Here is a 24,623-nt window from a genome sequence, read left to right on the forward strand (position 1 = left end):
GTGTATCAGCGTATTGATTTGTTCCTTTGACCAAGACATTGTAAACATTGACTGAAATTCATAGGTCATGTACACTTAATTCTACAAAAAAAGTCAGAAAATAATGAAAATAACAGCACTATCACACCTTCGGGGCACATGTTTTGTGTCAAACCGGTGTTATCAGTGTCTTGACAGCCAAAAACTTGTAAAAAATAGAACGTGTTCTCATCTTCTTGCAAGAAATTATCTTCATGGATGTAACATAATTTCTCGTTAAAAACCATTCCAGTAGGGTGTCTATATTATTCAATGCAAGAGAATATGATACTTGTAGTCAAGACTTGAATAGGTGAATTAATACCACTCCAAAAATATCCAATGTCAATGGATTTTTACATAATTTAAAATGCAATTGTACGTATTATTGTCATTTTAATGTCCTATTTTCATTTACAATTATATCAAGGACTTAGGTCGAATTTTCTTAAGTGTGGCAATAAATAAAACGACGCAGTAATGTAGTATGTATATAATAACGAGAATAAGGAATAAACACATGAAAATGGAAATGAATTAACGATAGGTATTTCGGAGAATAAGATGGAACTGCATAAACAAGGATCTAGGTTCAACACTAGGTCAGCAACGACTGATTTTGTTTTAAATGTTGAAGGTAGCAAATTGTTCGTCTCGAAAACTATTCTGTCACTCGCGTCACCAGTCTTCGAAAAGATGTTTGCATCAGATTTCAAAGAAACTTCAGATAATGAAATGGACCTACAAGGAAAGGAGATGGGAGATGTTGAAGAGTTTTTAAACATAATATACCCTGATTCTTTAAGCACAATAACGTATGAGAACGTATTCAGGGTGTTACCACTCGTGGAAGAATATCAAGTTTCTCATCTGAAACCGGCATGTGAAAATGTTATCTTAGAAAAAATATATGAACTCGATGATGAAAACGAGTTGTTTTATACATTAGAAGCCGCATGTTTATATGGTTTTAAAAATATCCAAAATGAATGCGTTTCTAGGCTTGCAAAGTACTCAAAGAATATAATTTCTACTGCAAGAAGTAAGTACAATATATCTGCAGAGGTATGGATTGACATTCTTGAAAGAAAATGTGCATATTTTGCTGAGATAGAGTCCAATTTTCAGAGGAAAGAAGAAATTATGAAAACGGAAATTCAAACACAAAGGGAATATATACAAAAGTTTATGTTCAGCCCGGATCATTTTGGTCTAGAAGAAGATAGAAAATGGGAGACAAAAGAAATGTTTTTAAAAGTAACAACCAAGAGGTCAAATTATGTACGTCATACGGTTAAAACCAGGAAAACAATCATTGGAAAAAGAAATTTTGATGTTTCATATGGGTATAAACGAAAGGATGATATAGATAGACGCGAATGGCTTATCATTACGACATATCACGATGGACAGGATACTATTCTTTCTAAAGTAAGACTGCGGTGTACCATTTTCAGCACAATATCTACCAAAGACAATGAAGTGGTGTGTACATTAGGAAAATTTGGATTTGGGAAACAGAATGTAGACCATGCCATCAAACTGTTTTCGTATCTATCGGATGAAAATAATGGTTTTGCAGTTGACGGTTGTGTTTGGATATTGGTACAAATATTCATATCAACGTGACATGACTAAGAGAGACAATTTGTCAGCCATGATGTATTGTAACGGACTCATCCTGGTTTGAATATGTAATTTTCCGATGTTGTGTTAAAGAATTTTAAGCGTTTAGAAATGTTTTTAGGGGTAGACATTGCTTGTACCCCTTTTTTGAATGATTTGCAATCGTGATCACACACAAAAACATGTTTAGGATAAAAACATTCATGAAATGAAAATCCCATGCAGTTCTATAGAGAAATATTTTAAATAAATATGAAAAAAAATATTTACATCTTGTTAAATGTTTCATGGTTGGTTTTTGTTGTATTTCTTGTAATTGATTCATAGTTAATCTTTATCAACAAACATTTATGAGATAGGAGAACGTTGGCGGGTCAGCGGCGGATTAGCGAAGAAACGAACGTGCAAGTGAATATTCATTGACCATTTCATTTGATCTCAACTCAGTTTTACCTTTCTCAAAGGATTTCAACAAAACTGTCATATGTCTATTGTCACCAAGGCCTTGACCCATGTTATTTACTTACTTTTACGGAATCATGGTCCTTTTTCAAATACATGGCATTTGCATTTAATATGTCTTTGCCATATACTTCTTGAGTATTACTTTTTACAAACCAGTTACTAGTTACGTGATATGCGCAATACTACCGCGATTTAGTTGGAACAGATTTCTGATAGCAACCGATGATAGCAAGTCACTTGCTTTGGGATCACTAAACAGCGGACAAATGTTGGGCTATCAATATCAGTTTATTGAAAAGGGTATAAATCAAACATAATTATGCTGTAATATGCAGTGTATCTTAAATGTTGGATATTTTATTTATCATCACTGTTACAACATCAAATATCACAATACACATATCAGTAAAACATTGCCACTCTATCCAGATCAGTTAACACGGTTAATAGCGACAAAATACACCCTACTAAACGTCTTTAAATATCAATGTCAACTCTTTGGAAAACGAATATAGGATATTAAATTTACATAATAGCGTAACAAGAGTAGTACCTGTTTTGTGTGTGTGTGTGTGTGTGTTTTGTTTGTTTTGTTATGTTTTGGGGGTTTTTTGTTGTTGTTGTTTGTTTTGTTTTTTTGTTTTTTTTAGGGGGGGGGGGTATGTATTTTTCAGGACGGATTGGCAAAACAAAAGTAATATGTATATAAAAAGTTTTTACATAGATTTATTTACATGAATATCACATTAAAAAAACAATATTGTTTTATAAAAAAAAAATACAGTCAAATTATTAATGAATTTATTTCTTAATTAATTGAGGTTAAAGATATGCATGCTAATCACCGTTACATGTTTTCGTCAAGACACCATGGGAAAAAAACGAAATTCTTAAAGTGCTGAATATAAATTCATATGAATCTTCTCTAAATAAAATAAGATCTGTTCTCATAACCTTCATTTGTGTAAAAGTGTGTCGCTAATAACCTGACCTTGGTGCAAAGCAAGAGAATGACAATTATTTAGATAAAATAATCCGGGGGGAAATAACTTAAAAAGCAAACTTTCTGGTTCATTAATAACTTTGTCTTGAATGTATTGTTCAAACATTTTCAAACAGTTATACATTGTAATTGTATTTATTTATTTTTTTGTTTCCAAGTTTCAGACTTTATTACTTTTTCCTTGTGTAACGACTTATTCACATCAAACGTGATATACAGTTTGTTCAAGACGCTCGACTCTTCTTACATATCAAGATATCAGCTGGTATTAGACATTTTTCGTTTGCTGCAAGAATATTCACTTTCTGTAGACTTGAATCTTTGTAACATATTCTTCTCGAACTTTTGTCAAGTCATACATACATGCTTCATTTAATACCAAAACAAAACAACTCATAAATAACATGATGTTGATGAACGTATTCTAAAATAACTTTAATACATTTCGGCTTCCGATGCTGAACTTAATATTCTTCAATCAATGGTAATATGCTGAAAACGTTCTCCTGAGTTATTTCGACTAAGGAATCTGGGTATATAACATTTAAAAAAAAAACTCTTCAACAGCTTTAAATGTCTTTCCATGTAGGTCCACTTCGTTCATTGAATTTTCTTTGATATCTGATGCAAACATCCTATCGAAGAATGGTGAAGCGAGTGACAGAATAGTTTTCGAGAAAAAAATTCTTACCTTCAACGTTTCAAACAAAGACAATGCTGAACTTTTGCAAATTTAGAAACCGAAATTTCTCTTTCTTCATTTTCTATTTCTGTATTTTCATTTCCAATTTTTGTTTGATCAAAGCATTTTATTCAAATAAACTAGGAGTAACTTTGCCCTTTTTCAGTAATGCATAATCTATGAACTAATTTCTCGTATATAACCGTAACATAATCCTTTACATTTTATTCATTGATAAACATTTCTACAGAATGTTTTATCAAAATACAATGTCAATATAATCGTACAAAAAAAGTTTAAAACGAGGCTACATAAATGCATGTCTATATTATATTAAAAGGAAAATACTCGGACATATATTGTATCTATCTGAGGAGTTGTATCCCTTTATTTGTTTCTCTACTAATAGCAACTGATCAATTGTTGCAGTTGCACACAATAATATCATGATTTGAAATTAAAATTATAATCGTCCTTAAAAGACCTTGTTTTATTAATGATCTGAATTAAACGCTTTTACTATGTAAAAAGAGCGTGAAAATAATTATATTAACATACAATATACAGTCATCTTCAAACCATGTATAGCAAAAGTGTACAAACGTATATATCTGCTGCAAAAGATTTCAATTGAATGTAATTATGAAAAAGAATACTTCCAAAATATCTGTTTGAAGAAATTTGTTTGTATATTCCCTTAAGAGGGAATGGTGCATGCACGAAATCATGCACTTAATGCAGCATAATATTTTGCCCTCCGTTTTACTCGGAATACAATGTATTGGTATACACAAAGGTTCAAATGATGGACGCGGGCGTAAACATTTTTTTGTCTGTGCGTACCTTCAGAAATGCATTATTTATTTTATCACATGGACATTCCCTATTGTAAATAATAAAAAGAACGTTCGTGATTTCTCTAAAGTGGTATTATTTGAAAATAACCTTTTAAAAATGTCATCTTACAATCTAAGACAAAATGCAAGATTTAAGAGATTATCTCTAAAACCGAGCATCCCCTTGTAAGTTTAGCGTGACAAAGCTATCTCTTTTTTGTTAATTTGCAAACACGAAGTTATGAATGAAGATGAGCATATTGATAACAAAAAAGATCCTGTAAAGAAACTAATACATTCTTACATGTAAGTAAACCTGTACATGTTTTCCTTCCAAATAGAACACTGGGATACTAAACAAATAAAGGCCAATCTTATGCTGGAAAACGTTCTCAAAAGTACTGCAGTTATTAATCCTGGAGGAAAAAGCGTTCAGAGTACTGGGGTTGCTGTTATTCCGGTACTACGTGGACAATCTGTTTGGATTCAAGTAACAGACGGTCAGTTGTATGGAAGTGACACGTGTTACGCGACAGCCTTCAGTGGGGCCTTTCTATATTAAAGAAAAGACTGTTTTGTTGCAATCCGTAATATTTACTAAGATTTATAAATATTTTCTGCTGTTGCATAAGCCTTACTTTAAAAAGTAAAGTACTTGAAATGGTATTGAATATTTTTCATAAGATATACATGTACATTGTAGTATCATTTTTTTTGAATAAGCTTAACCCCGGCAATACTTTTGCGATATTTAATTCATTTTATGTAAGATTTGACTGAAAGTACAATAATTGATGATATAAAAATGTAAAAAAAACGTGCATGTTTTTGTTTTTTGTTGTTGTTGTTGTTGTTGTTAATGGTTAAATTGGTCATTATTGTGTAAACCTTATACAATGTGATGTACGCGTGTTTCTCTATCATACAATGTGTACATCCGCATTATGGGTTCCAAATTTTAGCCCGACATTGCGTTGCATATCACGGGGGTGGAACCCCATATGTATCTCAAAAATGAGCATCGGAAAAAATCTCTGTTTCTTGAGTCCGTTTAGTGACATTTCATTTCATTCACATTGCATGTTTAAGACACACCAGAACCCATGACGGAAAGAATATCTCGATGAAAAGTGCATAGAAATCCAAAACAAAAATGGGTAATACAGAGGAGAGTCAAGAAGGTAGAATCACATTTCGGTTTTATTGAAAAAATGAATTGAATTTTAAATTAATGTTTAAAAAGATGAAAACTTACCCTGCGATTGACCTATTTTTACAGTCACATCTGGTGTTATGCTTCACATCTGGTGCAGCAGAAATTTACATATATTTTTTACCGATGCTCATTTTTGAGATACATATATGGGGTTCCATCCCCGTGCATATGTATTTTTTAACACCAGACAAACGACAGCACTTCATTGAGTCATACAAATTAAATCAATAAACTTTGTTATAATTTAAAGTAATATCTTGAAGTTAATGCCAATTGTTTTATAATAATAAGGAATGAAGTAGGCGCAAAAAGAAGGAATAAGGTTGGTGCAATAAAAACAGGATTGAAGTAGGCGCTAAAAAGGGGAATGAAGTGGGCGTATAAAATAAGGAATGAAGTAGGCGCTCAAATAAGGAATGAAGTGGGCGTATAAAATAAGGAATGAAGTAGGCGTCTAAAATAAGGAATTTTTTATTTGTTTGTTTGTTTGTTTCAATTTAAGCCTTTGTCCAACAGTATTTCAGTCATATAGGCGGGTAGTTTCCTAACCATCGTTCCTGGAGAGTTACACCAGTACTAGACTACCTTCTTCCTCGCTAAACTACCAAAGCATCTCCCGGGGATCGAACCCACGCCAGAGAGGTAACTGGATTAGAAGTCATCGACTCTAACCCCTCGACTACAGAGGCGATTTGAAGTAGGCGCTAAAATAAGGAATGAGGTAGGCGCTAAAATAGTGAATGAAGTAGGCGAAATTTATTAAATCGGATAACAAAAGCAGACGATTGCTTATTTATTTCGCAATTTACAATTCATATACGTATGGCGAGCTCGAAGTTGATATTGACACAGCTTCTATTTCTTTATTTTTAATTTTATGAATATATCGGAGTTTCGCTAACATATTTTCCCCAAATGGGACTATTAGCGCGTTCACGATCGTTTGATGAATTAATAAAAAAAATGTACGTAAAATTTTGACTGATAATATGTAACTCGGTATATTGTTATAAATTCTGTCTTCTACTCCTAGCGTTAAATTACTGTTTGTTTACATTTTTAGTTTCTTAGCACATTTCCGGTCTCTTTACATACATATCGAACTGTATTGCATTCATATTTTAATCTGTGTTATCAGGAAGAGGGAAATTAAAAAAGCAGATATGTCCCCGGTCTCTTTACATATACATACATAAGTATCCAAATGCACTCCCAACAATATATCATGTACCCCAAGATAGACGCCCAGTTTATAATCATGCCGTTCCATAATGAGTCATTTAACCTGGCCAAAACTCAAGAAAACAAAAGATACCTTCAGTAGATTATCCATCAAATAATCAATCTATAAATCGATCATTATCGTATAACGTTATAATATCGAACAATACCTTTTACAAACTGATGGTATTTTATGTATAATACCTTAGCTGACAGCGTGTAATCGATTCCTTTTTTATTTGTGTCAAGTTTTGAGGTTTTTGATTGGAAAAGATTTTTTAAATTAAATTACAAAATATGAGTCGCAGTTTTTAGTAGTTTGTTCTTATTTATTTGTATGTTCTTCAGTTACAAATTGGACCAAATAATTCTTCAGGGATTTCGGTTTATATGGACTTAATGTACCTGGATTATCTTACAAAAGAAAGGAAAAAATACTACAAAATACAAAATACAAAATGTAAAAAAACAAAACGTGAAAAAAAAAATTAAATAACGTAAATCGTAAAAAGTGTCAGATCAATACGTCAAATGGTTGTGTTCGTGTTTAGAAACTTTTTTAGCTCTGTCTCAAATCTCAGGCTTTTCATTGGTCAATGTATATTCAGTGTCGGTTTTTACCCAAAAAGATACACGAAATCTTACTTGAGCTGTAAAAATTTCTGTAAAATCTCGTACCCAACTGATGCAAACCTATACATTTACACTAGAACCCTTTGTGACAAGAAATGTGAAACTATCAATATGCTTTCCATTACAGACGTGTCATGCTTCCGGAAACTATCAAAATATGGGACAAGTACAAACGACACTGTCAAGACATGAGTCGTTGGTCCATTTGCATAACTCAAAAGCTTTCAACCGAAAACTTTACGTTAAAAAATGACACCAACGAGAGTGCTAAGCAATCAATAAGTGATCTCTTTAAGCAGAGCTACAATTAAGTTACCGTTGTTTTTTTTCGCTTATTACGAATCGATTTCTGTAGATCTAGAATCTACATTTCTTCCGAATGTTCGAGGACTCCTTTACAAGATATATTTCTAGGGAAAACAACAATACAGGAAATTTAAGCAATGAGTATTCTTGACAAATTAGAAATAAGCTTGGAGAATAGTTCTGATGGGAACTTTCTGGCAGGCCAAACTGTGCACGGGAAACTTATAATGACGGTGAGGAAAGGTCTGAAAGTTCAAGGTAAGAATTATCGCTCAAGATTAAAGCCGTTCCTAAATTCAATGTTGTAAAAATTTATGTAAAATGTTGAGTTTTGCTGATGCTGGTGTTAGGGAGGCGTGGAAGATAGCTTGCACATTCCGTCTATAAACAGGCTCTATCAAACTGAGTCTGCCTGCAACTTTGTTAAATTTTAGCGCTTTAAATGTTCTTTATGGAAGTCCTTTTTCTCTATTTTACTTACCAATAAAAATATTCCTCCGAATAAGACAGTTTAAACTTAACAGAATTGTTTTGAAGTTGAAAAATGTCCGGAGAAAATTTTACTTATGCTTTAAAATATAAACAAAAAATCCATAAATTTATGCAGAACAAAGGTAAAAAAAATCTTTAAAAAATTAAATTAAATTTATAATAATTTTCAGGTGTCTAAAATTATCCATACATATGACAAAGTTTAAATATAGAAATGTATAGTAAATAATGGCAAATTGTACAATAAATATGAAATATTTTCTGAAATGCCAAAAGCGTAACAACGACTACTTACCTTTTATTCAATTTGTGATGTTTCGTCGCTTTTATTTGTTAATTCTGACATAATTATGCTATGTTGTAACTCTCATATTGAAGAATGCTACCGATTTGGCAGATATTTTTTCCTTTGTTTAAGGCATACGCTCCAAGTAAATTTCCCCATTTATACCGCTTGACTTATTCTCGGTCAGTATTGAAATATCAATACAAAATGTTTGGCAATTTTCGTCATACCTTGGTAAGGGGCAACAAATCTCTCTCGAACATTTCATTCACCGCAGGTATAGAGCTTAAAGTAAGAGGAAGATGCCATGCTGAATGGAAGGAAGGTTTTGGTGATCAGGAAAGAAAACTCTACGAGACAGAGGAATACATAAAACATTCTATTATTGTGTTCGGGAAAGGTAAAACAAAATAGTCAAATAAGGACCTGATGTAAAGTTTCCTGTACATAAATACGACAGGGTCATCTATGGGCAATATGAAAAACAATCATTTGGTATAAGGTTATCTATGGGCAATAATGAAAAACAAACCATTTGGTATAACGATTTCTGTGGGCAATATGAAAAACAATCACTTGGTATAAGGTTATCTGTGGGCAATATGAAAAACAAGCATTTGGTAGAAGGTTATCTATGGGCAATATGAAAAAAAATTTGATATAAGGATTTCTATTGGCAATATGAATAGCAATCATTTGGTATAAGGTTATCTATGGGCAATAATGAAAAACAAATCATTTGGTATAAGGATTTCTATGGGCAATATGAAAAACAATCATTTGTTGCAAGGTTATCTGTGGGCAATAATGAAAAGCAAATAATTTGGTATAAGGATTTCTATGGGCAATACGAAATACAGGCATTGGGTATATGATTTTCTATGGGCAATACGAACTACAGGCGAAATAAAAAGGTATTTTTATTTTTATAAGGGTTTTTTTGTGGACAATACGAAATACAAACATAAGTGGTGTTAGGTTATCAGTGAGCAATATGAAAAACAATCTTTTAGTATACGGTTGTCTATGTGCAATAATATGAAGAACAGTCATTTGGTATAAGGTTTTCTGTGGTAGTATTTTTGTTAAGTTTTTTGTGTTTTTTTTTTTGGTGGTGGAATGTAAAAAACAGATTTTATGGGGTTAATATGAAAACAAGCATTTCGTTTTTTATTTATTTTAAGAATTATAAAATGCAAGCCATTAACTGAAAGTGTTTTATGCGGTCTTTATAAGTCAATATCCGTATTAGTTGAAACTGAAACACAAGCAAAGCTTTTGTATGTATCTTAACATTTTAATCGCACTAAGACAGTTGAGAATAGCTGAAACTTAAACAATAAAATTACATCGTTTTCTCGTGTTACAGTTGAGAGTATTGCTTGCTGTTCTTTCATTTATTGATTTGCTTTCTTAACGTAGCTCCAGAAAAGGATGTCACACATATAGAGTTTTTGGAGAGCGGAAAACACGTATTTAACTACAAGTTTGATCTACCACCACATATACCATCTTCTTTTGAAGGTAGACAGCTTTCCTTCTTTTTTTCTTGTTTTTTCTTATTATCATTTTCTCCTTCATCTTCTTCTCACTTCTCTGTTAAGCTTGCATTTTCATCTTTTTCTTCATTGTCTTCAATATAACCTTCTTTTGGTAAAACCTCCTCCTCCTCCTCCTCCTCCTCCTTCTTCCTCTTCTTCTTCTTATCATCATCATCATCTTCCTCTTCTTCTTCATCATCTTCTTCTTCTTATCATCATCTTCTTCTTCTTCTTCTTCTTCTTCTTATCATCATCTTCTTCTTTTTCATCATTATTATCTTCTTTTTCTTCTAAATATTAGTATTTTTTACTTATTATTCTTCACTCTTTTTAGTCATCGTTTTATCTTTTACTTCACATCAACCTTCATTTCCTCCCCCACTTCCTCCTCCTTCCTTCTCTTTCTCCTCCTCCTTCTTTTCCTTTCCTTCTTCTTCTTTTTCCACTTCAGTATTAGCTTATTTATAAGATACTGTACATCACCTGGCATTCGCTAGCGACAATGCAGAAATGTCTAAAATTTAAAAGATCAATAAACGTCAACCAAATTAAATTATATTTACAAATATACAGGTACATGTTCTTCACTTATTTGACACAGGTAGACATGGATACATCAGATACTGGGTAAAGGCAAAGATTCACGGTGTATGGGGTTTACTTGACCAGTCGGGTCGAGTTGAGTTTGGTGTGGAGCGGTCCCTGGATCTGAACAACGTTCAAGGAGCAATGGTTTAGTAGACATTTCTAGCTTTCATTCAATGATTTTTAATCTTTGTGAAATCAGCTAAAACAGCCGAAATTACACTGTAAGCTTTACATGGGAATGTGAAAGCCAGAATCGAAATTGCTATGATAATTAATAGAGAAAAGTAATGCTTTGTGCGTCACATATTTTTTTTCAAATAGAAGAAATAGTCAGAATTCCTACGTAAGTTTTCAACAGATAGGAACATATTTATATACATGTGTCACTACTCGCATAGCGCCTGTATGATTCGGTGGAGTACTTGAACTAACTTATAAATCCAATCTCCTGCCTCTCGATTATAAAGATGATGAAAGGACACTCAAAATGGCAAAATTGAAAATATTGCAGGCTGTTTTTTTGGACGTAGCCTGTTCTTGGACGGCAGTTGCAAATGTTCAAGCTTCCGTCCAAGCCCCTAGCACCGCTTAAGCAGAATTCAACATTTAGATAGGAAAGTAGTGAAAAATTAAATTTAAAAACACCCGCACATGAAAGTGTTCATCAAGCTCGAGTTAAATAAGTTCATGGTTGAAAGTTATATGGTAAGCTTTGCAAACATCGGGGGATGCTTAAGGCTGAAAGCTGGGATGTGGTCGTGTGATCATGCAAGTGTTGGTAAGATTTAAAATCTCGCTTTAAGCTATATCATTGGAGGTAACTTATTTAATTATATTTCTATTTTATTTATTTATAGTAGAATTCTTGTTGTAATTTTTTAAAAGGAAGGAGCAGAAGACGAGGATTCCTGTGTTATTTGTGGGTGTTGTCTTAATCAAGGAACTATCTCCGCCGCTTTCCGAATTAATAGGCGTGGTTTTGTTTCGGGAGAATCCATTTTATGCGATGCTGAAATATATAATGGATCTGTTTCAAGTATAAAATCAACAAAATTAAAACTTTATAAGGTAGTCTTATTTGTAATTATAGTTAAAGATTTTCCTATTTCATTTTAAATACACTATACACTCGACAATGTCATAAATGATTAAACATAAAATGTGTGAGACTTACATGTTCAAAGTCGGCAGTATTCTCTCAATATTATCAAAACAAAAACAAGTAAAAAAAATACAAACATCTTGCGAAAAATAAAATGTCGGTATTACAGAATTCTTTAAGACTGTGATCTTAATTATTTCTAATATTATCTTCTTCAGATTATAACGTACGGTGACGTTCCGTTTGAATCAAACACACGAGAAAAGCAGACGATATGCGAACAATTGCGCGGGAAAATCAAACCTGGGAAGGAAGAAATATACGAAAATGAAACGCTAACATTACCTTCAAAACAGCACGTGACCTCATTGCCCGGATGTTCATTTATTGACATAGACTATGTTGCCGAGGTAAGCATTCCCTTATTGAGATTGTACATAATTTCATGTATGTATAATGTACTACAAATACTTTGATCATCAATAATAAGCATGTATACGCATCCATGCTTGCTCTCATCGATTCACGCATGCGCGAAATATTACTTCCGTTGCTATGAAGTTTATGAAAGCGAAAACTTTGTACTGTAAAAGTGTGATGTATATGTAATATATGTGTCAGCCTCTTATGTGTCAAAAGAAAGAAGAAATGATAACAATTTTAGTATATTTGTCCCATTTCATGCCAACAACAATATATGATTTTCAGTATCAATGAATCAAGCCAGCTCAGAACTGTCTTTTTTTCAATTTCAAATGGTTTTGATAAAGCATTCATTTGACTTTTCTACGATCGTAGATATACTAAAAATGCATAGTCGTAAGGAAATTAAACTTGTTGATTCGTTCCTATCGAATGTTTCACAATATCCAGTTGTTGTTTTTTTGTATTTTAGTTAAAAGTGTGCTGTCCTAAAGAAGACGTCAATCTCCGTCTTCCAATTTTGATAATTGTAGGAACAGTTCCTTTAAAGAATGCCACGCCTCCAAATATAATTCAACCAATCAGAGATATTGTTTCAAGTAGCGAAGGAATTCCCGAACCAGTCGTATTACAGCCAACCTCAACACATATATGGACGTCATTTGACACGCCCTCTTTCTACGGAAGAGAAATGACGTCTGATGAAATGGCGTCATTTATGAACTCGGAAGCCCCGCCTCCATCAAGTGTTCCACCAATAGCAACCGAGCTTGATGAATATTACCCTCCTGTTGCAGATCTTTCCATTCTGAAACGGGAGAGAACGCTGACTGATATTTATGGAGATAGAAGACGTCCCAGATTTTTAAGAATTATGTGTATGTTTCTTATTTTTAGATCAGCTTCATTTTAGCCGATATAGTTTATCACTCCATACATGTGTGATAAACCGGAACTTAAATTTCAGGCAAATATTTAATGTAGATCTACATAATTAGAATGACGTCACAGTGTGACTTTTTTATAATAGGTACTATACCTAAACACGTTCTGCTTGATCAGTAAAATTTCTATAAATACTATTTTCCCTTTCATCAGTATTATTCCCTACATCGGTATTTGGAGTGTATTGTCATTAGAATGAACTCAATGATATTATTTTTTGTGAAGCTAATAAAATTATTATTTCTTTCAGCTGCCGTCAATGAAGGGTTTGAAAGTGACGACGAAAGTGTTGGTGAGGAAGAGTTATGACAAAAAAACAGTCGGATCAAAATGGAAACGTCTCGTTCAAAGTGACCAATGACCAGATATAACTTTTCATAATAAAGGATTTAGACTAAGGGACAATACTGCAGATGAAACAATAAAGTTATTTTAGCAAGTTACCTCCCTTGTACCAATGATATAATTTTTCACGTTTTGACGATCAAAATAATATTCATTATATAATATTTAATTTTTTATAATATTTTCTTAGAAATTGGTATAGTGTGCAGAATTTGAATGATAATGCAAATCTACAGAACTCAGCAATATTCATTGAGGACAATTTGAGGTAGCTCGGTTTTTTTCAATATTGAAATCAGTTCAAGTTCAAATCAAAGCCATTGTTCATTAAAGAAATTCAGCATGTTCAGAGTTATTTACTTTTGATGTTAACATTTTCTGAGTTATGTGATTTTGATGTTAATACTTACTTAGTTACTGTATGCTCTGATGTTAACACTTAATGAGTAACATACTGTGTTAACACTGAGTGGCATGCTCTTTATTTCAACACTCCCTGAGTTTTATGCTCTTAATGTTAACATTTACTGTGTTACATGCTCTTGAATTTAACAATTACTGAATAACATGTACTTGATGTTACACGTTATGAGTTTCCTGCTCTTGATTTGAACACTAAATTAGTTATGTGCTCTTGGTGTAATAGTTACTGGCTAACATGCTCTTGGTGTAACATTAACCAAGTTATACGCTCTTGATGTTAACACTTAGTTACAGTAAGTTCTTGATGTAAACACTTACTGTGTAACATGCTCTTGATGTCAACACTTACTGACTTGCCTTCTCTTGATGTAAACACTAACTGTGTAACATGCTCTTGATGGTAACACTTACTGACTTGCCTTCTCTTGATGTTTACACTTACTGAATTGCCTTCTTTTGATTTTAACACTGACTTGCATTGTCTTCTCTTGATGTAAACACTTACTGACTTACCATCTCTTGATGTAAACACTTACTGGCTTGCTTTCTCTTGATGCAAACACTTACTAACTTGCCTTCTCTGGATGTAAACATTTGCTGACTTGCCTTCTCTTGATGTTAACACTTACTGACTTGCATAGCCTTCTCTTGATGTAAACATTTGCTGACTTGCCTTCTCTTGGTGTAAACACTTACTGACTTGCCTTCTCTTGATGTAAACACTTACTGACTTGCCTTCTCTTGATGTAAAAACTTACCTACTTGCCTTCTCTTGATGTTAACACTTATTTAGTTACATGTCCTTGATAAATCTGCATGTATAACATTTTGTTATCTTGTACCTCTGTGGCTGAGTGGCTATGGATGGTGACTATGACCTTTTTTCCCTTTTCTTGAAAGGTTTGAACCTTGCTGCATTCATGTGCAAAAACTGTTAGATTGGCTTGTTAAAAGGCCATTGTTTATTCCAAATGCCTGCCTTTATCTGGGGTCATTTATGGAGTGACCATTATGGTTGGGGACAATTGCAAAAGCAGAAAATTTGTGAAATGACTTTAATAATGTCAGTATGACACGAAATAATTGTATGACACACAATCTTCAGTAACATTTATATATTTATTTTGTTGGGTTTACTGGTGGAGGAAGACCTCATGCATTATTTAAGATATGCGTGGACCACCAATGTTTTGCATCTTTGGGTTTACTTGGTGAAGAAGACCCCATATGTGTTGACACCCAAGTAGAACCAACAATGTTTTGCAGGCAAGCTAGAGATCTTTGGGTTTACTGGTGGAGGAAGACCCCATGCAATATTTCAGACATGTGTTGACAACCAAGTAGAACCACCAATGTTTTGCAGGCAAGCTAGAGATCTTCCTCATGCAATAGAATTCAAGGCCCTGCTTGGGTCCTTACCCACTGTAGAGGAAAGAAGTTCAAAGGTAACAACCTCAACAACTCGGGCATGGTCACCCCTGTAGATTTCTTACTTAAAACTATTATCATTTCTCCACTAAGTATATCTATATCTAAGATACATCGGATTGTAAACATTTATGCTCTCCTTTGCAATAAGGTGCACATTCTGGAATTATCTTCTAATCTTCTGACAAAAGCTGCTACATTTTTTAAATCCAATTCCATCAAGGTGTGACAAGTGGTTTAGTGTAAGAGAACATGGCTGAAATATTAGCCAAACCTTGACCTATAACAAGTCCCAATGCAAACATATTTTAATGCTGGCCATCTTCATATATGTATTTTCATGCAGCAAAATTGTAGTGAACATTTTATATTGGACTGTAACTAACTTGACCTTTGTTTCCATGACTAAATGCAGCATAGAAAAAGTAGTCCACATGAGGCTTACTGACATGAGGCTTACCGAGATGAGGCTTACCGAGATGAGGCTCACTTGACGCTTACCGGGAAGTATTTAGTGCATTACTTGTTCGCCATCAAAGAATTGACATTACAAAATAAGCACAAGTCATTTAAATATTTTTTCATATTTTTATTCATTTTTTGAATTTTTTCATAATTATTTTTTCTACAACCACCAATTACTGGTAGTTAGTACATATGTACCATAAATATTCATCCATAAGTCTGAGTTAATAAATTTCAAGGATAAGACAGGGGTTATTAGGAAAATATCTTAATAACTTAACTTCAATATAATGGGCATTTCATAAACATTTTAATGTCACAGGGCCATAAATTAGGAAGAAGTTAATAAGGTCATACATTGTTAAGAAGTAAATAAGGTCAAGAAAGTCAAGAAATAAAAGAAGAATTATAGAAAGGAGTCTATGCAGGACTTGATCCCAACATAATTAACAACTGGTAAAAATTAAGAACTTATTCCCTAAACCGACTTATGGATGAGTATTTATGACAAATTTTAATCAAAATGACAAGAACAATGACATTCATATCAAAAACAAAAATATAAACAAGAAACATCAAAGAGCATTGATATAATACATGAAATATTTAAGGCTGGTTCCCCTAAATCAATTTTAAAACATTATAACATTAACTGACTGGTTCCTTGAACCATACGAGCCTAATATTGATATACAACTTGTTTATATAAAAAAAATAACAATATCATTATCTGACATTAATTATTCATAGTTTTTTAATCAGACATCACAATATATCACTTGATGTTTCCTGACAATAATAAAATCATTGAATTTATAATTATATAGATTTGACAGTTAAAACAATCAACAAGCATATTTGTCTTCCAAAGTCTATGGTTATTCTCCATATTAATATTAATTCAACAGTCAAATATTTGCCAGAATTAAATTTCTAAATAAAAACAAGATATATTTATATTCCTTAAAATAAATATCAACGTTTAAACATAATTATGGTTTTATGCTTTGCAAATTTAAAGAAATGAATGTTGCAGAACTTAAGAAATGGGGGTAAAAGAAGGTAAAAGTCTAAAACTTATTGTATACCATTAAAACAAAACACTTTATCATAATATGGCACTAACAAAAAGTTTAAAATTTAAGGCCAAATCAAAAAATAATTCTGTTTGCTGCTTTTTAACCCAACGCAATGATCCTATGATATCATGTTACATTGTGAAATATGTTTTTCTATTGACCTTTGACTAAGTCATTCTTTTGCACAATGTTCAAAAGATTTATTTTTAGGCTTTAATAACAACAACATAACAAACAAACATTATTTCTTAATATGGCCTTAATGAACAGTAAATCTATGGGTGAAACTAAGATATATAAAATTTGTTCTAATTTGAAACTGGCACAAGGCAAAACAATGAAACAGTATAAAATTTATTATTTTAAAAACTTGGATAATGATAAAATATATTTTTGGGTTGTTTGTTTTAAAGTTCCGAAATCAAAATGAAAAACTTAAAAATTGAATAATACCTTTCTGTGTATTACGATTCATTAAAAATTTTCAAGATAAGATTTTTTTCCCATGTGATCTTCGAGCAAACAAAAAAAAAAATCTAATGATTCTCGAAATACAATATCTTTAGAATCGTAACAGGAAGTCACCATTAAATGAAACAGTAGAAGGCAATGATAAAGTTTATGGGGCGAAAGTGACGTTAAACCATCACAGGAAAAAAATACATAGTTTCGTATCAAACAGAAAAAGAAAAAATCATTATGAAAATGAAGATTCAAAATTTAACCCGTGTAGAAGAAACTTTTATAATGCATTTTACAATGAATTCTGGGTAAGTCAATGAACGAACAATCTGAATATAGGTCACCACATGTCAACCTTTCGAGCACAAACCTTGGTCGTAACTAACCTAACGGAATACCTCCGTTTTCCACTGTCATTTTAATTTGGTACCGAACATTTGTTCGTCCAAGAAATTTAAATCCAATCTACAGAATTATACAGTCTAGTCAGAATTCACGGATGTGCACGCTCTCGATCTGCTCGATCTATAATGGTGTCATATGCTATAAATTATAATCACCACTAGCTTTCAAACAATTAAAATCAAGGATTAAATTTCTTGGGATTTTAGATGAAACAGCATTTGAAACCTTTACTTTCAACCCTTGAAAACGTTTTATTTGCCTGATTAAAAACAAATTAATTGTATTATTTCGGATACCACACACTTTGTATACACATGAAAAAAGAAGTCACTGCCAAAAAATTACGAGACTTCATTGCTCAATTTTTTTTTCTAACTTCCGAATTTTCTATCCTTTTAAACACTGAGATGCTAAATATTAATAGTTGTGTGCCAACGGTATAGAGACATATAGAGGTAAATACAAGATTACGATTTTTCCAAGGGGGCATGCACTATCTCTGAATGATGTTATAATGTTAAGTCGATTGTAAAGTACTTTTGTACTTAAAGTACATGTGCACTTTTGATGACATTAAATAAGGAAATGAGTTTAATCTTAAAGGATGTAAAAAAATTTTTTTGCACCAATTAAAAGACACCATCCTATTCCAAGAGTACATTTTAATTCAACATACATTGACTTCTTAGATATTATTATGGTATTAAAATAATTCTTACAAATGACAGAAACTCTGTATAGTTATAAACCAGCCAATGATTTGAAAACAAAATATGTCATTATTGAGGGGCTGTAACTCTGTGAAATTTTTTATTCATGAACAAAAACCGAACAAAACCTTTTAAAAGTTGAAGCTGGCCATAATCCCATAGATTTTGTATTTTATAAAGAAACTTTTATTTAAAAATCTGCTGTACTAAAGAAAATATGAACTTTATACAAAGTTCTTTAATATCTTATTCCAAGTCAAACAAAAAAAAAATAAACAAAATATCACAACCAAGATCTTACGAGAGTAAAGCAAAAACTTTCATTGAACAGCGAAATTTCAGTTTCCCATTTGCATATACTTTGTTTGACTTACATTGGAAATTTTATTTTTTTTAATATCAAAGAACATTTCTAAAAAAAATTTCATTGAATAAGAAATTTTGAATAATTTATCAAAGAAAAGTAAAAATTGAATCTCAAAATGGAACTCCTTTTTGTTTTGTTTCATCTCAATCACATCAAAAAAGTAGTTCCATGATAAGTTATCAATTTCTCTAAAACTTTAATATTTTTTTAGTATATTCACTTTACCATAGCAAAACAAAACAAAAATTCAACAAAAAAAATTAGTTAAAAAAGGCACTTTTTTATTTTATTTAAAATTTGATTTTTTAAAAGAGCAATTAAGAAAGAAAAGAAAAACAAAAACAGGACAAAAAAAATATCCCAGAAAATTAACATGAAATTAAAATGCTTGGTATACAGTGCCAAAGAAAAGTTGATGTTTTTTGTTTCCAGTATGAGCCAACCTCCGATAAGAGGAATTAAAATGTTTGGTTCTATTCCAAGTTTTAGTTGAGTAAGTGTATATGGCATGAATGCTCATTTATAAAATTTGGGAAAAGAGAGAACCAAAAAAAAAAAGAAATGACTTGATTTTCTGCTTTTCTAGATCATTGGTCAAAGGATGAATTAACTGTTGATTTTTATGGTTTTGTCTCAAAACTTGACCTTTACCAAAAGTGAACTTAAAACTTTTCATATAAAAGCAATTTTAAATTTGTTTTTAGTAGAAGATATTGATATTTTTGATATTTCACTGACAGTAGTGAACAAAAAATATACTGTCATACAGACAAGAAGTTAGATATTTAATACAAATTTAAGATGTGGTTTACCACATGTAATGATATATTTCATATTTCACTGACAGAACGCTGCATCTTCAAATACCAGGCTGGTTAAGCTATATTCTCATAATTCACTATTAAGAATTTAAACATATATGTCAATGAACGGCTTTAACTGGCTCTAAAATATTCAAAATAACCATCTAACAAGCAAAATAAAGGCACATTATGGTAAATTACCTAACAAAAGCTCCAGGAAGTTTAAATCTGCAGACCAGTCTAAATAATTTAATAAAAACAAAATCTGATTGGCTCATTATGACACGATCTTTTCAAAACTGACCAATGACAAAGCAGTTTTCCTTGACTGGTCTTCAGATTGAAATATAAAATCTTAACTAACAAGAAACAAATTTTAAATATTAAGACACCATTCTTTTGACAAAAATTTTATTCTTAAAAAAAAAAACAATAACAGAGAATTTTCTTAAGAAAAGTATGTTAAAACACATACACTAATAACTACAACAAAACAATCTATTTATAGCATATAGAAAAAAAATGAACTAAAACCTGAGCTTTCAAATGTCATGTTTTAACTTTTCAAATAGTGAGGTAAAACAATGTTGTATGTTAAAATGATAATTTTTATAATATAAAACCAAGTTTATATATATTTTCAACCATTGATACAGTTCACTATATCTTTAATAAAATTCTAAAAGAAACAACTGGTGCTTTTCTTTTATATAAAAATCCCTTAGATTAGTTATACATAAAAAACAGTTTAATTCAGTGATAAAACATTTTGTGATATATATCATTTAGCTCTAAAAACTTAATATCAAATTCATTATCGCACCAAACACAATCAGCTGACTGTATACCGACTCCATTTTTAAAACTTTCTTTAAGAAATCTTCACTTAAAAAGTAACGGTAACCAGTCTTTAGAAAACAAAGGGAAGTAAATCTTGACTATATAATAATTTTTCTATGGGCATTAATTTGAAAGGATGAAAAAATTTACGTCCTTATAAAGGTGTGACTCACAGATAGAAAAATTCTAAAAACAAAGATTAACAATACATCAGCAGTATTTTTGATTGATTTAATTAAACTAATTTCTTAATATTCTTCAATTCAGTGAAATGCCCAACAGAGATAAAATAGCAGTTTTACACAAAATAGAATAAAATAGTTCCATTTAATGCCCAAAAGAAATATACATTGTATATATGTATGTGAAAAAGTAATTCATCAGATGATAATTCTATTGTTTTCCATCTTTAACTCTGGTTGCTAGGGTTTTCAGGTTATTTGTTGTTTGTACAACAAGAATTGACTTCAGACTGCAAGAATTGACTTATAAATCCTGTGAGAATGTTTTGTTAGTTGTGTGTTCATCGTGACATCCGCTATCATCTGTCTATATTCAACATAATTTCTAACCAGCAAGGACACGATGTAATAACTTGACGTGAGTAGTGTGGGCCCCAACCTTTAGCAAAACTAACTCGTATCGAATACGGGTCATACGGCCCGTCAAGATATTTTGGGTCATGAATATTGTCGAGAAACTGTCTACGATTGTAATCGTAAATCTTCAAGGAATATCCAGGCATCACTTTATGAACATTTAACGTCCGTCCGTTCTCATTTTCTAACGTCGGCGAGTGAACAAATATGGCAAACTGTGACCGATTATAAAGCCACACTGCGTCACCTTCGCGACTTAAAATCACTCCAAAACCTATTTTTTCTCTAGTTCGTCTCACGGACTCTGTCTCTGCATTTTCCTGTAAGACATGAAGGCATAAACCGTCACCACGAGGTAGATATTCGTAAATATTTATAAACGTCTCATACACGGTAAGAAGACGACCCATGCGCTGCCGCAACTCCCAGTACGCTAACGTACACCAGTGACCATTTAGTGTACTCTGACCGGTTTCAACTCCGCTAGCAAATTGCGCTGAGATATCTGAAAATATACAAAGTAAGACAATTGAATAATTTATCTATTATTTAAATGATTTATTATAATTCTGTTATATAAACATACAACCAATCTTCATTGTTCATATTATTATCATTTTTCTAGCTAAATTACATGGAACTTAAATTCTGATTAAACTATATTGAATTAACACTTCATATGAATCATGAAGACACAAATATCAAGGGACACAACTCTTGATTTTTCACGATGTCTACATTTTTATCTCTCTTTGCATAAAATTGTGTTGGTTTTTCTGACGAGTGTATCACTGACAGTGATATAAACTTAAATGAACAAGATTTTGTCATCATTCTTTTTTCATTTATCAGAGCAAGCAATAAAAGATATTCCTCAATTTGTTATTACTGTTGTTGACCTACCATTTTTCATTTTATCATGATACTTTAAATGTGACAGACAGTAATACCAGACAAAACACATTTACAACACAATGTGTCATGTATGTGTAGTCAAACCAGAGTTTGGATCATTTGACATATTCATTCTGACCCCAGTAATATCAAAATCATAAAATAGGCCTTTTAAAACAATGACAAACTTGGTGCGTTGAATGTATTTAGTACATACATGTATAATATAATTATAATTATAACACTTGGAGTCGCCCCATTATTTTTAACTTTACCTATATATAAATATCATAAACATTAATAGATAGGGCTCTAGAAACTTGAACTTTCTTTATTGACGCTTGGTCAAAGAAAAAAAAAAATAACACACAACAAAACCTGGCGACAAAAAGTGTCGTTAATTATAAATGAGGACAAAACTATGTCAACAACGATGCTTGTAGACAGAATGGTTTTAACGTTTATACGTGGGGCGACCGTAACGGCAATACTGACGACTCAAGCACAATTATGAACATACTTTATTTGGAAAATAGAGTGGACAAACCTACCTATAGCCTTGATTTTTTATACGACTTAATAGCCAGTATATGTTGTACAATGAGTACGGACAAATTTAGCGTGTAATAGTGTGTTTTGTAAAGCTGTCAGCTCTATTTTAACATAAATTACATCGTGTCGTACGTCCCTATTTACATACACTGACAAGACTATTGTCTCAGTTATGCTTTTATCTTACCATGTCGTACTAGCACAGTAACATATTTTTTTTGGTATATTTTTGGGTCTTATAGTAACATACATAATAATTCATTCCTTTAACTATCTTTAATGGCTGACCTAAATTATACTTTCATATATTTTTTTGCGGTATTCTTACTCATAAAAAAAATTAAGATATGTTGCCTTTGATCCTCATGAAACTAATAATTTCTAGTGATAACACACCTTTGATAGTTCACTGGGATATCATATCATACTTTTTTTTTTTTTTTTTTAATTTTTCTTAAATTTTAATACTATACCATTTGTGTTCTTCCCTAGAGGGACATGTACATTTTTATAAGAAAACAAACTCATTTAAGAAATGAAAAGGATATGTGTCATAACACATGGATACCACTGCCCCACCCCACCACCCCCCCCCCCCCCCCGGGCCCTTCCCCATCCCCGCACCACACACACGCACACATATTCAACTGTATTGTCCATTAACAAACAGACAGCTGAACAGACAAATGAGAAAACATGATTCATATCTCCTATTAAAAAAAAAATCATTTTTATTCCTTAACACTTTCATATTTGTTTACAGAAATTTACATCTCTGTTCGAAATATTCTCCTAACATTGCACCAAATGAAATTCATTCCGAAGGCAAAATGTTTGTCATAATACAAAAAAATAAATTGATATGATATCAAAAAATTCTATCTATTTTGAATAACAAATAAAGAATAAAGAATGTAAACACAACAAAACGCATTTACTCCCAACCATAGACAGCCTGACTGAGATTGTTGCACCAATAATGCACTAAACAATATCCACGCAACTAAATACAGCCAAATAAGAACAGAAATATCGGAGAAAAATATTTTATGGAAATTCGAAATATCCTCAGGAACTGCACTAAGCTGGTCAGTTATCTATTCGGAAATATGAACCGCTTTCGTTAGACAACCATCATGCCATAGACTAGTTGGAATGTTTAGCGGAGACACAAAAATGGACTTTGTTGCCAAAATAAAGATTTCAGAAATAGCCAGTGGATGTATGGGTAATCAGTTGTCAAATTTAATACGATTTCCAGGGTATAGGAGGCACTCCCTGGAGACACTATTCTCGGCAATTTTGCCAAAACCATCACTTCAGAAAAATTATAGGGAGAAGTGATTGGTCAGAGACTGACTATTGACTTCTCCCCTGGCGACGTAAAGACGTTATTATATCCCACTGTTTGCCAAAATATCAAACCCTGTAATCTTGTATGGTCAGTTTATGGCTTACTAAATATGAAAATCTTTCCCCCCCCTGTAGGAAAAGGGGGGGGGGGAATGTATCCTGGTGCCAAGATGGTCAGACTCAAACATTCACTATGGTCAATCTATAATTGATGAACTCTGCGCACATGACAGAATTATGTTTGGTGGAGCCAGCAAGTCCCAGGCAGTAACAGTATAGGGGAAAATCATTGGTCAAAAATGCTAATTAAATCTGTTTTCCGATGCCATACTGGCTGTGGCCAAGACAGAGAAAAAATCACCAGTAATTACTTAATCAATGGGAGTAGACATGAGATCAGAAAAAAAAATGTAGATGTGCCAACAGTTTACACATCATGAAAAAGAAAACATCTGAACACAATGTACTAATTCTTCTCTATTATAGGATCAGTTATAAAAAACTTTTTTTCTTTC

The 24,623-nt window shown here is 32.1% G+C and overlaps 2 protein-coding genes across 2 annotated transcripts in view; one reads left to right on the top strand and one right to left on the bottom strand.

The window, feature by feature from the left end:
- Positions 1–7,587: 7,587 nt before the first annotated feature.
- On the top strand, positions 7,588–13,876 carry LOC132760436 (arrestin domain-containing protein 3-like). Its single transcript, XM_060752418.1, has 8 exons — positions 7,588–8,264; positions 9,062–9,184; positions 10,207–10,308; positions 10,927–11,057; positions 11,799–11,981; positions 12,234–12,425; positions 12,911–13,316; positions 13,634–13,876. Exons 1-8 carry the CDS (start codon positions 8,144–8,146, stop codon positions 13,690–13,692), a joined length of 1,317 nt encoding a protein of 438 aa, XP_060608401.1. The 5' UTR covers positions 7,588–8,143; the 3' UTR covers positions 13,693–13,876.
- Positions 13,877–16,153: 2,277 nt separating this feature from the next.
- Positions 16,154–24,623, bottom strand: part of LOC132760432 (mothers against decapentaplegic homolog 6-like) — a 37,923-nt gene continuing 29,453 nt past the window's right edge. Inside the window, exon 4 of the mRNA XM_060752412.1 lies at positions 16,154–21,814. Coding sequence (XP_060608395.1) covers positions 21,252–21,814 — 563 coding nt within the window. The 3' untranslated portion in view covers positions 16,154–21,251. The remainder of the gene's footprint in view (positions 21,815–24,623) is intronic.

The sequence above is a fragment of the Ruditapes philippinarum genome, unplaced genomic scaffold (assembly GCF_026571515.1).
Source record: "Ruditapes philippinarum isolate M1 unplaced genomic scaffold, ASM2657151v2 ctg797_1_1_1_1, whole genome shotgun sequence".
Taxonomy (NCBI): Eukaryota; Metazoa; Mollusca; class Bivalvia; order Venerida; family Veneridae; genus Ruditapes; species Ruditapes philippinarum.